The sequence below is a fragment of the Cupressus sempervirens genome, chromosome 1 (genome assembly GCF_028749045.1).
Source record: "Cupressus sempervirens isolate cs-2001-9-10 chromosome 1, ASM2874904v1, whole genome shotgun sequence".
Taxonomy (NCBI): Eukaryota; Viridiplantae; Streptophyta; class Pinopsida; order Cupressales; family Cupressaceae; genus Cupressus; species Cupressus sempervirens.
In genome coordinates, this window is record NC_143118.1 from 2,227,268 (window position 1) to 2,244,741 (window position 17,474).

General features: G+C 37.5%; 1 protein-coding gene across 4 annotated transcripts in view; it reads right to left on the bottom strand.

Annotated features, from left to right (window-relative positions):
* Window positions 1–507: 507 nt before the first annotated feature.
* Window positions 508–17,474, bottom strand: part of LOC149575840 (putative histidine kinase 4) — a 158,643-nt gene continuing 141,676 nt past the window's right edge. For 2 of the 4 annotated variants that reach the window (XM_089815726.1, XM_089815720.1), the window contains 2 exons: window positions 13,268–13,501; window positions 12,678–13,025 (listed from right to left, as the gene is read on the bottom strand). In XM_089815726.1, the coding sequence (XP_089671852.1) occupies window positions 13,289–13,501 (213 nt within the window). In that variant the 3' untranslated portion in view covers window positions 12,678–13,025; window positions 13,268–13,288. Of the gene's footprint in view, window positions 671–12,677; window positions 13,026–13,267; window positions 13,502–17,474 lie in introns of those variants that run through there. The other 2 variants (XM_089815724.1, XM_089815722.1) reach the window with 2 other exon arrangements.

Here is a 17,474-nt window from a genome sequence, read left to right on the forward strand (position 1 = left end):
GCGGAGTGGCTCGTTGTAGTTCTGGGGATGTTAAATTTTTCTTCTCAGTTCATAAGGGTGATTATACTAACAATCTCATGGAAGCTCAGGCTATTTTATATGCTGTGGAACAGTGTTGCTTGCGGGGATGGAGTAAGATTATTTGTGAGTCTGATTCCCAGGTGGTGGTGAACATGCTTTCTTCGCAAGAGCTTGAGGATGTTAGTTGGCAGCTGGCCACTCTTGTTAAGCAGATTCTTTTCTTCTCTTCCTCTTTTCAGTTCATTAGGTTCATGTATATTCCTCATGAATGGAATAGAACTGCTGATTGTTTAGCCAAATGGGCTTCTAGTCATGATCCGGGTTGGAATATTAGGGATAGGGGGCAACTGTCCTTTGAGATGGTGCAAGAATTTGATGATCTTGTTGCTCAGGATCGAGCTCCTTGTTGAGCTCTCCTTGTTGTATTCCTTTCTGTCTTAATAAATTTTTACCCCTCTTTTTGCAATAAGGCTACATAAACATTTTCCCAATATCATATTGCCCCATAATCAGTTTTAATAGTCTCGGACCACAAATGAATATGCCTTCTTCAATGGTCATCTAAGACTGCTCTACTCTAAACAGAGTCTCCACCCTTGCCTCCATGTTGCTGCATTTTCTTTCTCCCAAAAAATCAGGCCTAGAAAAACTATTTGCACAGAAGAAAAGTATGGGTGCCAATTTTAGTGAAATGCAATGTAATCAATGATATGAATATAAACAACAAAAATCTATTTTGTACAATTCATAGGTTAGACTATTTTTTTTCTGTCTTTCTCTGCCTTTATGCTATAGAAATGCTCTTAAATTTGCTTATTTTAAAATAGATTTTGTCTCTGACCATAATTTTTTATGTTTATTAAATACAATGTATTCCCAATCTTTTTAAAGAAATCTATACATTTGGTTTGCCAATTGTTTCACATTCTTTTTAGAAAAAAATCAATACTTTCGGTTTGCTGATATTTGCCAAATGATTTTTGCTGCTTTGACTATTGCCCTGTGTGTAAAGCCATTTAATGAATTCAATCATAAGCAGAAAGCAATTGCATTAGACACTTCAATTGTTCACTAAATAAATACATTCTGTAAAATTATTCTACAAACATTTGCATGCCTAAATATTATTGTTTTTTAAATCACTGTTCAGTTTCAATCTGTTGTTTTGAGGAAACACAACTTCCTGTGACTAATAGAAATCCCTCAAGATATTTCTAAATAATACCAAGTATCCAAATAATTTAGAAAACTCAAAGAAGTCAAAGGTGATCAAGCAAATAGAAGAAATCACCTAAGCAAAGTTTGCAGTTTTAGATTAGTCTCAAACTCTATAGAGTCAATAACTTTTTTTGTTCCTAAGGCATTTATCAGTCTGTCATCTGTTTCCAGTCCAAAGGTCTATTAGATTCAAATCTTTACCAGTCTCTGTGCATTCATCAATTATTGAGCTAAGTACACTAGTTCTATGTTTAAATTGTCAAGTTTTTCAATCACCAAGATCAATATTAAAGTTCTGAGCAAATAATTAAATCTTCCAAGTTCATTGTGCTTAAGTTTATGCATTTTAGTGAATTAGCCTAGACTAAGAAAAGTTTATTTTCCTTTCTAGTAACAATGCTTCTTTTTGCAATGACCTTTGTTACCAACACAAGCTGTCCATGATAGTTTGGTGTGTTCAACAAGCAGAGCATATTTTTTTCAACATCAGATTGCCTCCAACCCAAGCTTTTCTTTTGGGTTTGCAATCTTCACACAGTGCCACCAATTTCAGAACCAAGAGTTCTAAGGATGAAGGAAGAGGATCTTGTGTAAACTAGAAACATGGAAGAAAAAATTGTGTCTGGAAAATTATTCTAATGTCAATTTAGGGGCTCAAAAAGGCTTGGTTGGATATGTTAATATTTTTTCTTGATGATTTATGGTTACAGATTTCACTGTAAATGTTGGGATGCATTCACTCTTTTAATGTGACAACTTTGTTAAGTGCTGACACGTGTCTACTTATTTCAACTAAGTTGTTCATTTGCACAAGTGGCTGCGAGTGTCATAAAGACTGTCTAGTCTATTTGGACTGTGTCTAAAAAATATGGCATCCCATTTGTAACCGCAAGGTGGCTGGGGGTGTCATAAAGATTCTCTATTCTCTATGGTAGGTGTTAGAAAGTAAAGACCACCGAGATAACTGGGGGATGGGGGAGGAGGGTGGTTGAGGGGTGGTCAGGGTGTGAATCAGTTATATACTTAAAACAATTCTCAAAATCTTTATTTATTCTAAAACATGTAAACAATAGCTGCAACAACCATAGAAAGATAATCATGTACAATAACACTAGATATGTTAAGTAGGGAAATCCTTGATCAGAGGGAAAACCCCAGTAGGAATGATGCTCACAAGATGATGTACTATTTTGACTAAGTTGTTCATTTGCACAAGTGGTTGCGAGTGTCATAAAGACTGTCTAGTCTATTTGGACTGTGTCTAAAAAATATGGCATCCCATTTGTAACCGCAAGGTGGCTGGGGGTGTCATAAAGATTCTCTATTCTCTATGGTAGGTGTTAGAAAGTAAAGCCCACCGAGATAACTGGGGGATGGGGGAGGAGGGTGGGCGAGGGGTGGTCAGGGTGTGAATTAGTTATATACTTAAAACAACTCTCAAAATCTTTATTTATTCTAAAACATGTAAACAATAGATGCAACAACCATTGAAAGATAACCATGTACAATAACACTAGATATATTAAGTAGGGAAATCCTTGATCAGAGGGAAAACCCAGTAGGAATGATGCCCACAAGATGATGTACTATAATGACTTCCTTGTGAAAGGATAGACTCTGTTAGGAGCCAATGAAATACATTCAGTGCATATGAGTCCCTATTAGGAGACTTTGAATCCTTGTTAGATGATTCCAACCTTGTTAGGAGTTGAAAAGAGGATTACTGAACCCACTGTCCAAATAGCCTCAGACAGTGTTCAATGGACAATCTTCAAGATAAGCATATCAAAGATCTTTGAACTGACTAAACAACAACTCCTTGGCCAAAACAGCTTCTTTGAAGCTCATGGTACATCAATCCACATCAATCTTTGCTCTGACATTAGCTGAATTTGCATTCAAGTTCTGACACAATTCAAGGTAGGAGAATCCACAAAGGAGATGTCCTAGCCCCCAACAAATAACCACACAGTGGAATATAAACAATAAAACAGATATTTAGATCCACAACAATGTCAATTTCCATAATAGAATCATTAGATTTATAACCAACATGCTCGGCTATAAGGCTTTCTGGGTTTCGGCTAGATACATCAACAAATATAATAACAGTTCGACAAGACCTCGTAAGATCCAAACTCTAGCTAGCTGAAATATACCAAACCAATACAGCAGTAGCAAGTACTAATCTGATTTATACTTTTTACTAGAAATGGTGACCAACTGATTTACTTTAATTAATGCCAATAGGCATTCTACAATGGTAGAATGAGGGAGTGGGATGGTGTGAGTGTGTTAATGTTAACTTTTATTCTTCTAGATTAAATTTGACAACCATCTACATGTCAAAAATTTAAATCTTATTATAAATAGAATATACTTTTAAAAATAATACAACAAATAGAACATAAAATATCCATTAAAAATAATATTTGTAGATATAAATCATCCATTTTTTAAGAAATTAAAATAAAAAGCTTAAATTAGTAAAAACTAAGTAAATGGAGATAAAAGAAATATAAATAATTTTAGATGTAGTAAATCAAATTATAATTATTTTGTAGTAGATATCTATCGGCATTTCTTTAGTTAGATTTATTTAAGATATCTATACTAGTATTTAAACCTTTCCACAATATGGTGAAACCAAGATGTGATAATGTGAATACATAAAGGAACTTATGTAGTTGGAATAAAGTAACTATTATGTTTAGCACTTGTTTAAGCTAGTTGGGCTGGGTAGTTAGAAAGTGAGGGAATGCATCGGTTGGTTTCCAACCAACCGACCCTTCTATAAGTACTTGGATGATTGTCAATGTACTCATGTTGTTTTTCGGATATTAATAAAGAAATCATTTCCTTGACTACTGGTATTGTGGTATTACTGGTACATTCTATGTTTTACTTATGCGTATATCAATTGTGTTATTCTGTATCTGTGAACTTGAGTGATATTCCTACTCTACATTTTTGGCACTGTTGCCTAAGTCCGAACCTGGAGGTCAGCAGGATGGAGTAATGGGAAGGGCCTTTGTACCAAGTAACAAATAGTGACTTACGAGGAGGAAATAACCAGGGAAGATTAGTTGACATGTAATCTAGTGTCAGCCTAGCAAGTTGCGTTCGATCAGTACATATGAAGGGAAGCCCGAGAGAACGGTCCCTTAAGGTACGGTACGCAATGAACTTCTAGTGCCACCAGCGGTGTACAATCTCTTGGGAGAGATTCCTCGCCTATTAGCAAGCAATTTGTTACGAGTAAAAGAGAAAGACAATAAAATTGATTCATGCCCTTGATTCCAAATACATATCCCAAGTGGGTACAAGGAGAAGAAACTGAGGAAGAAGTCACCTTGAGGGTACTACGTCTCCAGCAGCAACAGGAGAGACATCACAACTTGAAGGGAGGACGAGGAGATTCCATGAGAACCCAAGAAGGGTTGATCGAGCATACAATCAAAGGTATAGAAAATTTGGTCATCTCAGAGACACCGGCAAGGAAGTTGGGATATAGAAATCTAGAGACGCTCGCGGGGAAAGATCTCCGGCAGGAGCAAAGTCAAGAAGAAGAGGATACTTTCAGTAGTTCCTCCTCAAGGGAAAACTTCCAGTCGGGAGTAAGTGTTCCATCAGGAGTTCCCTCCGAAGGAAGTGTTTCATCGGAAGGAAATGTTCCAGTAGGAGGAAGTGTTCCATCGGGAAGTGTGCCATTAGGAAGTAGTCCATCGGGAGGTGTTCCATCGAGAGGTGTTCCATTGGGAGGAAGTGTTGGAAAAAGTGTTCCCACAAGAGGGAAAATACCTCACATAATGGCTATAGACAAACAAAAATTGCCAAGGTTCACAGGGGACGGCTCAAAGGATCTCGCTCAGCATTTAACAATATGGCAAGCAAATGGAGAAAATGACCCAGCAAAATGGTTAAAAGCCTTTCCAGCTACACTAAGGGGTATTGCCATTGATTGGTATACTGACTTGGACACGGCAAAGAAAAACACTTGGAGTAATATCCGCACAACTTTTGAAGAGGAATTCAGATTGCTGAGAGACGATGATGAAATTGTAATAGAGATTTATAACACAAGACAAGGGAAGAATGAATTTGTCAAAGCCTATACTAGATGATTGAAAGAGCTCATAGGGAAACTGGACAACAAGCCGAAAGATGGACTAAAGAAATGATGGTTCATTCAAGGACTAACACCGTCCCTTAGAAAAAAATGAAGATAGTTCCACCATCAACCTTTGGGGATGCGTGTACCCACGCCATGGACATAGAAAGTGAGAGTAAAACCTCCAAGGCAAGGAGGCATGGAAGCTCCAGTGAAAATTCAGAAGAGATCGAAGAAGAATCCAAAACTATTCAAGCCTTAAGAAAAGATCTGAGACGATTGATGAAGGAAGTGGCAGGGAGTAAGGAAGAAAAGAAAGAAGGGAGAGAACTCTGGTGTACTAACTGTGAAAAGGAAGGCCATACAAAAGGATCTTGCACGAAGAAAGCATTTTGCGAGATTTGTTAGGTAATGGGGCACACAATTAAAGATTGTCCTTACAATTTAAAAACATGAAGCGCTCAAGTATTCCTGACCCAAGGGGAACAATCCACACCACCCTCCACTCCTCAGAAGAATACAAATATGGAAGCTTCACCAGGAGGATACAAAAACAACAGGAGAGGAAGTAACAATAATAGCAATAGCAACACACCCCGGCATCCACTTCAGTATGATTCCAAAGGTAGACCAATGATCCAATGTAGGAGATGCAATGAATGGGGACACTTTGCATGAGATTGCCAAAGCAGAGGAGGACAAAATGGAGGGATGCTCTATAAATGGTGTGGGTTAGGCAATCATGAGGATGCAAATTGCTTGAGACAAAAGGGAGTAAATATGCTAGACATTGAAGACGAAATTCGTGTGGTCACTAGGATGCAAGCCAGAAAATTAACCTACCTAGATGCTAGTATGGAGACAGAAAGATTTTAGGAAACAAAGAAAGAAATTCAAGATAGCAAGGGGGAGGAAGGAAAGACAACATCGGAAAAACCTACTTCCAATAGGGGTGTAGCAAATATTGTGAGGCAAGTACTGGAAACTGCTATCCGAGTAAAATTAGGTGATTTATTAGAAACATTACCTCAATTGCAGGTAGCACTAACACAGGAGGCAAAACTGGGAGAGACAACTTCAAAGAAAGAGAAGGAAGGAGAAGTACACACAAAAGACAATACATTGTTCACCATAGAGATGGGGAGAACACCAGCGGTAGTAGAGATGGAGATACTAGGGTGTAAACTCTCAAAAACTATTGTGGATGGAGGCTCTAGTGTAAATGTCTTATCATAGGAAACATGGAAGGAATTAGGGAAACCTACACTTTGGCCCCCGACATTTCAACTAGTAGGAGTGAACCAACATGGAATCAAGAGTATAGGGACGCTGATGGGACAAAAAGTCATCGTTGGTACACAACAATTCTTTATTGATTTTGTGGTTATCCCTTTAGAAAAGAAAGGGTACGATGCTTTATTAGGTAGGGGATGGTTGGTCGCAACCAAAGCTATCCATGATTGGAAATGAAACATGCTATCTATTCAGAGTGAAGGAAGAAAGTACATCATAGATCTTAGGAACCAATCAGTGAGTCATGACTTGGCATCAGACTCTGAAGGAAAAAACTATGAAGGGATGGAACCTGATGAGAAAGGGGTGCTCAAATTAGGGGAATACTCAAATGGCAACACAAATTACCTTAATGGATTATTCCACTAGCAGATGGGAGACTATGAAGTTTTCCACACAGAATGTAATATTTTACAAATACAAGACTCTCAGTCGGAAGGAAGGTACCTAAAGGAGTACACAGAGTGTAAAGAGGATGGGGCAGTAAAGTTATCTACTTTGGATAGCAAACCTATTAGAGATCTAGTAAATGGGTCTAAGTTAAAAGTAGATGAGAAACGGAATAAATTAGCGAGTAGCTATTATATAAATATAAAAGAGGAAACAAAAGAAAAAGGGCAAAAAACAAAAAGAGAAAAAACTCAAACCACGCCCTCATAAATAGACAGTCACAAAACATTAGCCAAAGTGACAGAGAAGGAATTACCATTACCAAAGAAGCAGGAAAGTGGAGAGGTAGTAGAAGTCATACGGATAGTTGTACCTAAGGGAAGAATGGTCGTATGGACAACCATAGGAAAGGAAAGGCTGGCCATACGGACAACCATATAGGAGGAGAGAAGGGTGGACGAAGCAACAAGAAACATAGCCGTACGGAGTGGGTTAGAAATCGTACGATCATTGCAGGAAAAGAGCTTGTACATACTAGTAAAGAGAAGACCACTGTACGGACTAAGTGTACAGCAATTTCGAACGTACTTGTACGGGCAATGAATAAGGTCGTACGATAGGAGTTATTAGAGATCAAATCCATATAGTAGAGAAACAATTCCGTACGATAGCAGGGAAACCATTCCATACAGCAGTAGCACAAGGGATGTGATTCTGTATAGCACAAAGTGAGAAATCCGTACTAGGGAAGAGAAATCCGTACGGGAGGAAAGAATTACACTAGTACCTGACCATGACATCGTATGGCAAAGTCGCATAGAGAGCAAGCCTGTGCCGCAGAAGCAAACATCCATACGGTGACAATTTTCAAGGGAGGAGTCCGTATGGCAACACCCACCCGTACGGCATAAGCAGTTTGGGAAATCCGTACGGCGTGAGCAGGCATGGAAATCCGTACGATATGGGTAGTCATTAACATCCGTACGACAATTGGAGTCATTGATATTTGTACATGAGGAAGAGGAAATATCCGTATGACCCATCAATCCTGAGAGCAAAAAAGAGTTTTGTTGCAAGCAGCCACATCATAGGAACGGTTGGTACAGGTGGCACGTACAGGTAGTTAAAGAAGAAGCAATAAAGGAGATGGCACTAAAAGCAAAGGAAGAGATAAGGGAGATGGCAAAGGGCAAAGGTGAGATGGCAAAAGGCTATGAAAGCATTGGCAGGTTATGGCTGCCACCTCTCATCAATGGGAAGCCAAAAAAGTGGCCATGGAGGAAGCCTAGAAGATAGAGAAAGCAGATCCAAGCATAGGGATTTCCTCCCATCCCTCTTCTTGCAGTCAACATTCTTTTTTTGTTGTTTTCATGTTCAGCAGTCATCTGGAAGACGACTTCTTTTTTTTGGGGGGATAGATGTAGTCGGAATAAAGTAACTATTATGTTTACCACTTGTTTAAGCTAGTCGGGCTGGGTAGTTAGGAGGTGAGGGAATGCGTCGGTTGCCGACCCTTCTATAAGTACTTGGATGATTATCAATGTACTCACGTTGTTTTTTTGGTATTAATAAAGAAATCATTTCCTTGCCTACTGGTATTGTGGTATTATTGGTACATTCTATGTTTTACTTATGTATATATCAATTGTGTTATTCTGTACCTATGAACTTGAGTGATATTCCTACTCTACAACTTAGAAATTGCAGTACTATCAAACGCATTTAATCTCACTATTTAGTTATCCAAGTTTCATTTCACACTGGGTGTTTTAATAGCAGTATGCAGCTATGACCACTACAGGTCTGAACTCACAGTCTGGGCGTTATTACATGCACCATGTAATACAAAACAACAATACTCATGCGTTGCTGAGGATAGCCTACCTCTACACGTGATTCCAGCAAGAATGGAGTCTTGCTTGCGGACCTGGCTAGTGCCTACCCCTAGCGGCCTATGGTAGAGACCACTGATGCCCCCGCTATGGTCTCAAATGCAACTCAGTCTGCAACTCTAATATGCCTTCTACTGACTGTCCAAACTGCCACCGTGAAGAAGCCTTCTTCCTCTCTTCTGCCCTACAATAGGAGCGTATGACAACGTGCTCCCCCAAACTCCTTGTGGTTAACCCAGCGGCTATAACTGTCCACTCGTATATGCCCAATGTAGTCATCTCTGCTATGATGAGATCAGTAACAAAGTCTAGACTCACACAATGGCGTTCACTTAATATTCAGAACACTCTATCCATGTATAAGCTCGATAGACCACTTGCTGACGGATAACGTTCCACACTCACAATGATCACTTGCTCCAACTCCACGTTTGAGCTATGGATGAAACTTCAACAAGATGTTAGGGCTACGTCCAGCTACTCTTTGTCTCAAGGGGTTTTGTCCTCAAGAATAACCAGTAACATTTAAGCAACCCTTTGTATTTTTGAACAATATCATATCTCATGGTTACAATCCTAAGGAAGCTTATTGCTTTTATAACCTTGATATGAGGGGAAGTACAAACAACTAGGCAATGTGGGATAAAAGACATTTTTGTCTTCTAGTCACTTAAGTTACTTTTGTTATAAAATGACTATAATTCATATAGTAACTTTATAAATCCCCTTTATAAAATAAAGTAATTTAACTATAGAAAAGCTCCACTTAAATATTTCCCAACGAACCCAAATAAACTCCTGTGACTGGCTGGCATCCTCAAGATTAATGTCGTTAGCCTATCTGGATGGGGAGATAGACCAACAAAGCACCAGTAAGGCCTAATGCAGAGAAGGGGACATTACACTAGCCCAAGTCCACAATCTAGTAGAGAACCCTAAGAAGAATCTAAGCTTGTACTCGCAAGCCACCAAGCAACCTTCTTGTTTTCCCAAGCGCACACTTAGCTACTAGCTCTACTCAACTTCGCTCCTCTCAGCTACTCCATGTTGAATGAGCAATGACTGTAGACTTCACAAGACCCTTTACTTATACTAAACCAAGCCACAAGTTGGCCTAGTAAGCTACATTAAATAAATCCTCAAGCCACAAGTCGGCTTGGCAAAAGACATTAAATACATAAAATAACTAAATACTTAAAAGCCCCAAGTTTACAATGCATAAATAACTCAAATGACAACATAAGAGCACACACCCTTAGGCATAGACCCACGTGCCATCCCACGATCCAAAACCAAGATTGCACATGCCGACTCCCACAGATTGAATCTCGTGAAAACAATCTCCTAAGTCTGCCAGCAAATCAAGAACATTGTTACTAGCATCCACCAAAACAGCTCTAACTCCAAGACGATTACTTCAAACTTTATGTGCACTTAGGACAAGGTTCCCCAATATGTCTTAAACATATCCCCAACTGCATGAACCATAAGTCCACAAATCCAAGCTCGATGCTCCTGCATCCAGGATTGTTGACTACCCCAAGATGCTCTTGCATCAAGTTTGCATGCATAATAACCATCCGCACTAGATACTAATCCACAAGGAAATAACCTTTCCTTTATACCAAGTCCTAAAACAAGTACTAAGTCAGCATTGAGGCTTTCTCAATTTACAATGAATATTGTAGGACATCCTTAAGATATTACAATACACGTTACATTACAAATAAACTCTTTCCATAATGATTTTATCAATAGTCGGCTCATCGGAAACTCTTTCCACAATGATTTTATCGTTAAGGGGTCTGTGTGGTTGTCTGCTAGTTGTTTCACCACTATTGTAAGGGGCCAGCCCCCTAGTTTTGGCTGCTTTAGTATCAAAAACAACACACTGATCAGTCTTCAATAAGTCATCTCAAACTGTATATCTGGTTTTGCCATCTAGAACATAGCATCTTCAACATGTCTCTGACCATCCTCTAAATGTGCTTAACCAAATTCCATCTCAACCAAAATATACAGCTGATTTACTAATACTCACTTTCCAGAAACTCTCTCAAAGCAATCTCCAGAAAGCATCGCATAACTCTGTCATATCTCCATGTCTCTTTCCACACACTGAACTGTAGCATCTATACTCATCATGAACATATGTCTAAGAGTGCATAGCATAACTCATTGACGTTGACCGCACCAAACAAATCTTCCTCTGCTATTCTGAAAATCTTCATAGAATAAGGTGTATGTTGACAACAATGACAAACTCTGTCATGAATGCAACACATAAGTACGGAATCATGTCTCCAGCAATGCTATGATACTCCCCCACAGAAATATCATCAGCATTCATGCTAACAGCAGGTGGCGTCCACATTGTAAAGAATGATTCTCTAGTACAGTTTTGCAAGCTGAATACAGTTTTGTTGTACAAATCTAAAACAGAAAATGATTTAAGTCGGCAGAGACATCTGTGAGTACCAAGGAATATTGTATCAGTGTATCATCCATTTTTTGCTTGCTAAAAATGTGGAACTTGTGGTTGCTCCTAGCATGTATTGGTTCGAATGATGGAGGCAAATATGGGTCCTTTGTCTTTGTCTAAATACACAACAGAGGTGTTAAATTATAAAACCGTCAAAGAATCTCTTCATAATGCTGTGTATGACATGTGAGATGAAGACTAGTTTCCTGCTCTTTTTTATAGGTCTTTTCTGAAAAAAACAGGTCTAAGGTAACTGCCAAATATGGTGAATAAAAATGATGTGTTGTTAGAATATGCTGGAGAGCTTCATTGGTCTAAGTTCGAACTGTTTCATTAAAAACAATCCAACTGTCAAGACATCTGCTAAAAAGAAAAAAAACTTCTTTGGAAAAGGACACAGAATATAACAAGGGGATGGGCTGTTAAATGCCACAATTCTGTTAAGTGATTTTTGAAAAAGATAATTTTGTGAATGTAGCAGTGCAACATATCGAGACTAGCTTTTATGAACAGTAAATTGAAGCTGTTCAACAGGAGATTATTCTGGAATTTTGGCAGCTTCTATTGCTATAGTCTCAACAATCATCTTTGTCTTGATTAAGTTGTGATTTTATAATGGTTGATGCCATATGACTGACAGGTTGGAGCTTGTTTGCTGATGGAGGATTAACTCATGTTGTTACAGATTGGTACAGAATTATCAATCTATTTAACTTTTATATTCTGCATTGAAGGAGGACAATCTGAAGCTATGTTTGGACTCTGGAGTGGGTGCTCAGTGTTAAGGTTGGAGCCTTAGAAGATGAAATAGTGTATTCTGAGTAGGAGCTGTTGTACTGGGTTGTAGCCCTCTTTTGAGTATTAGTATACCATGGTTTTTACCCAAAAGGGTTTCCACATGATAATTCTTTGGTGTTATTGTCTCAATTTTTGTGAGTGATTCTATCCTAGCTATTGTCAAAATTTAAAATACTGATTCACCCCCTCCCCTCTCAGCATTTTCCTTTGTTTTGAGGGTAAGCAACAACCTTGAAATAATAAGAAAGACACTAATCTGCCTGCATTTTTGCTTCATGTTCCTAGCATTAGAGGCAAACAGGTATGGAGTAATCTAATGTGGCTTCTCTGCTGCTCCTATTTTTTGTTATTTTATACCAATCAAAAGAAAAATGTATTGTAATTTTACCAATCAGAAAATTATTTTTGTACTCCATACGCATCGCCAGTGATCCTCAAAACATATAGCAACTAGCAAAATTGAGCACGTATATTGTTAGTAAGAAACATTTTGTCTATTGCCTTCTCAAACTTCTCAGAATATACAGAGTTATTCCTTTGTAATGAGCTTTCCGCTTCATGAAGCATTACAAGCATATGTAATTCAATTTCAAAATAAAACCAAAACCTTGTATTGATAGAAGTTACATATATACAATTAAAACAATATTTGAATTTTATAAACATGAACTGGATGTAGATCTAAAGCAATGCTATAGATCCAATCTTTGGCAATGGCGACCTTACATATTGCAACGGAAGCAAAATCTTACAAAAATAAACTGAAATTGCTTCAGGCAAAAAACTATTTGAGACAGCTCTTATCAAGTTATCGTGATCTCTGCAAAAAAAATGTATAACTTCAGTCTGTCCTCTATCGAGAAAAAAAAGCTCCAAGAAGAATGTCATAAAAGTAAGGTTTTATGGTTAAAATTCAACTCGCAAAAAAAAGGGTTGCTACATTTTCATCGCTAAGAGGTCCACAATTGGATTAGTTTCCTGGAATTAGTCTTTGCAATTTTAAATGAACTTTCAGTCTTTCTCTTAAATTATTTTAAGCAGGCAATGGGAGTTCTTCCTCACCTCAAGCAGTTTCTCTCCTGTTTAATGTTCCATCACTCTCTGGATTACTTCAATAAGTTGCTTAATATGGAAAGGTTTGCATGTATAGGCATCCATTCCTGCTTCAATGCACTTGTCCTTATAACCCTGAATAGCATGTGCGGTAAGTCCTATGATAGGTTTGTGTGGACAACCAAGCTCTTTTTCATTTTCTCTTATGAGTTTTGTTGCTTGCAATCCATCCAATACTGGCATCTGAAAAATAGAATGCTCAAAACAATATGTTAGCCCACAAAATCCAGTTTTCTATGGATGTAAGTAAATAAATGTAAATGATAAAATGCAATTCTTGAAAATTGATTTTATTACACTACACACCTATTCGTGTCAAAGAATGAATCATGTGGCCTTTCTAGTATTTTTCGTAGTTCTTGGCTTCACATTATAATTTAAAATTTTCCATGTTGGGATAATGCATTTATATGATTTTCGTTTGGAATGAAAACTCAATGAGATAAAGGAACCTACAAAAGATGATACTCAAGATTTGCATTACATAAGGTAGAGAAGACTCAATTGCACTTGCTAGAGTTTATGCGATAGTAGAGGCTGATATTTTAATTAAGTCTTTCAAAAAGGTGTTTCATTGTGAGAAACCCTCATTGTCAAGAAACAAGTGCTTTAATTACAGTCAATGAGGATGTGCTAGCTTCCAAAAACAAAATTGTGAGCATGCATAATGGTGGACATATCTAAGCTTATCTTCCATGTTCTTCTCAAGACTTCAGATTCTAGTTAATCAATTTTAAGAGCCTCCCCCCAAAATGTTTTTAGTGGAGCCAAAAGGGGCACAACTACCAAGGTGTCCATCACAGTTTACCTTGGGCTTTTGCACTTTTCATTTGCATGGAATCCCTCCTTTTGTCCAGAACCAGTCTCCGCTTACACTGTTCCTCACTTTGGGCAGAATTCTGACTGCAATTTTTTCTCCAAGATAGAATCACTGGCATGATCCTGTCTACCTTATTCAAAATTAGGTTTTACTTTCCCTAAGCTGGCCTAATTCAAATTTTTGATTTTTTCCTATTGGCTTGCTTGTGAGTTGGTGCCTACAAAGATAATTGGGGTGTTGATGCCTCCAGTACATTGGTACCTACAAAGTTCGTAAGCCATGCTCATATAAGCAATATTTTGCAATGGTTTTCTCCCATAACGTTTTCCAAGGAAATCATGTGTTCTACTTGTGTAATTCTTACATCTTACTTCTTTGTTAGTGTGCAATTGATATGTTTATGATATTAAGGTTTAAGAAGTAAAAGATTATTATTATGCTGATTCAGCCCCCCTCTTACTATAACCATATGCTCAGCAAGGAAACACAATAAAGAGTCCCCAAAGATCTAACAACTAGTGACTACAAGATTACATACAAACCCTTTTGGGAAAAAATCACAAAGGACTTCTTTGATCTTTTGTTCAAATCTAATTACAAAAATATAAATATCTTAAAGACTTTTAGGCACCAACTCACTAGAGATAGCAATGCCCACTACTAAGCACCATGTTAGCAAGAAAAACTAATTTCTTCTATCATTAGGCAGCAATTTCCAAATTAACAAAATTTTGCTATTTGCCTTTTCAATATTCCTACTTAAATGGATGATGTGTTGGATGATGGAGGACATTGTTGAGTATTGAGAAGATTGCTAGTTGGAATTGTTGTTGGTTTTTGATATACAAGATTTTTCGTTGATGTCAACACATATTCATTAATTTCAGAAATGAGATAAACATACTATGATTTTGTGTAGTACAGACAGTTGAGCAGAACAGTATGGACAATATATGACATTCCAAGTATGCAAGCTTGAATTTATGTTTCAAAGTTGAGTGTAGACATTGTCTATGGTCACAGACCTTTATGAGTTGATGTGAGAGAGTTATCGATGTTTTGGCAAAGATTGGTTGCCGACCAGTGACTGGGAATTATGCTAGAGGTGGTTACTGGATGTTGAGTATAAGTTGTTGCCAAGCAGGAATTACTGTATGCGAGCATAAGGCATGGTAGGATACCTGGTCTAGCGCATGCTTCAGGATTTCTGGTTCATTTGGTTTATGTTGTGTTGGTTGCTTGTGTGTAGCATATGGATAATTGATTTTGGGAGCCAACTAGATGGTAAAATCGTGTATTATGGATTGGCGAGCGTTGATTATGGATCTTGGCACATGTTTTGATATTTGTAATTGTAATATACTTGTAATAGGTATCGTGCGTACCTTAGCATGGGATACTGTAATTGTTTGTGTATTGGGGAAGTCCTAACAGACCGACCTAATTGATTGTTTGGAACTTGCGTAAAGGAAACTAATTCCTTTGTTATAATGTATGGAAATGTAATGGCATGTGGATAATATAGGTGTGTGTCTTGGTGTTGGATACTAGAGCAGAGTTGAATGTTGGTCAGATGCTTTGATAAAGATATGAGTGGAATCTATGATTATCCCTCAAGTACTTCATTAGAACTGTAAAGGTAATTGAGTTGTCATTCAGTCAGTTCATCAAAGATGGATTTAACCTTTCATTCTTCGGAGAGAGAGTTCTCTTGACGGCAGCTTTAACCTTCACCCTTCAAGCAGTGGGCAGTGAGCCTTTTGTTCTCTATCAATGCCTAACAGGGTTGTGCACTTTATAACAGGGGTTTTGTCCTTTAGCAAGGACTGATGTACTAAATGCTTTGTATCAACTCCTAAAAGGGCCAAGTCTCCTAACAAGGACATTTTCATATTAGTGCATGATCTTGTGGGTATCATCCCCACCAGGGTTTTTTCTTTAATAAGGTTTTCCTCAAGAGAAAAAATCTTGTGTCTAATGGTGTTGCTTTATATCTTTTTCATACCGTTTTGCATTGTTATATCTTTCATTGGTGATTTGGTTGAGAAGTTTGTAAATATTGTACACAACTGACTTCCCTTCCCCCCCCTACAATTGTGTTGTGAAGACTTTAATTCCTAACATCATGATTATTTGAGTCGTCTTCATAAAATCTTCTTGCAACTCCTCCACATATTTTCTTCTTCCAAACATCGTCTTAAATAGGGATGATGTTTGCTTGATTGATTTCTTTCATTTTCTCCCAACACTTCTTTTTATGCCCTCCTAATGCTTGTTCACCCAAGAGGGATGACTCCTCCAAAAGAGGCAATCCTTGAAAGAAAGGTTGGCCATATTTTGCAAATAATTATATATTTTTATTTTTATTTTATCTAATTTGGGTGACTACATTAAAGGGGTTGGCCCACAGGTCAAAGAGACCTCAAATAATATTAACTTTTTATTTCCAAGTGGGGTTAGCCCATTTGATATTTTCAGCACTGCTTTAAGTGAGAATCGTCCACCATTTTGATCTTGATAAATTTATAAAAGCATGGATGGAGCAATTAGTCATTTTTGGCCTTTAGCCATGCAATTTTCTTCTATGAAAATAATTATATTCTATCCCCTTTTGACATCAATGACAACAATATTTCCAACGCTACCATAACTCTCCATTGTAACCATTATTAGGGGGATTTATATTGTTTCTACTTGTACTATTATTTCCCGGTTCCATTTTTATGGTTGTTATGTATTTAGTTGTTTTTCAAGTATACTAGGCTGATATAGTGGCTGGTTACTTGTGCATTCCGATAGTATGGAACACATATCTATAGATGTTAGAGAATTGTAGCTTTGGTCAGATTACCCTAATTGATGAAATCAAATGCATAAGTGGCCTATTGACCTTGAGCATTTGATCCCTATTCTTTTTTGTATATTGATCTGATTATTTGCTCTGATTATGGTTATCATAATGCATGATTAGTAATTAGTGAAATGATTATCGTGTGTGCGCGCGCGTGTGTATATATATATATATGTATGTATGGTTTAATATTATAATTATTAATCATGTCATGAATCATTAATATGTATCAATATTAATATCACACCAAACATATTGATTTGCTAATGGATGATAAAGACATAACATCGATAGTTTTGGTTAATGAGAACATGTCTCACATAGAGACATGTCTCTTCACAACCTACATATGTGGAGACCAGAATCGTATCTTGCCAAGTATAGAAATTGATAAGTGCACAGCAAGGTAAGCAAGTTATATATTTTCAGTGACATCATATTATTGCAGATCAACAGTGAACAAGATTGCTATTATAAATGTCAGA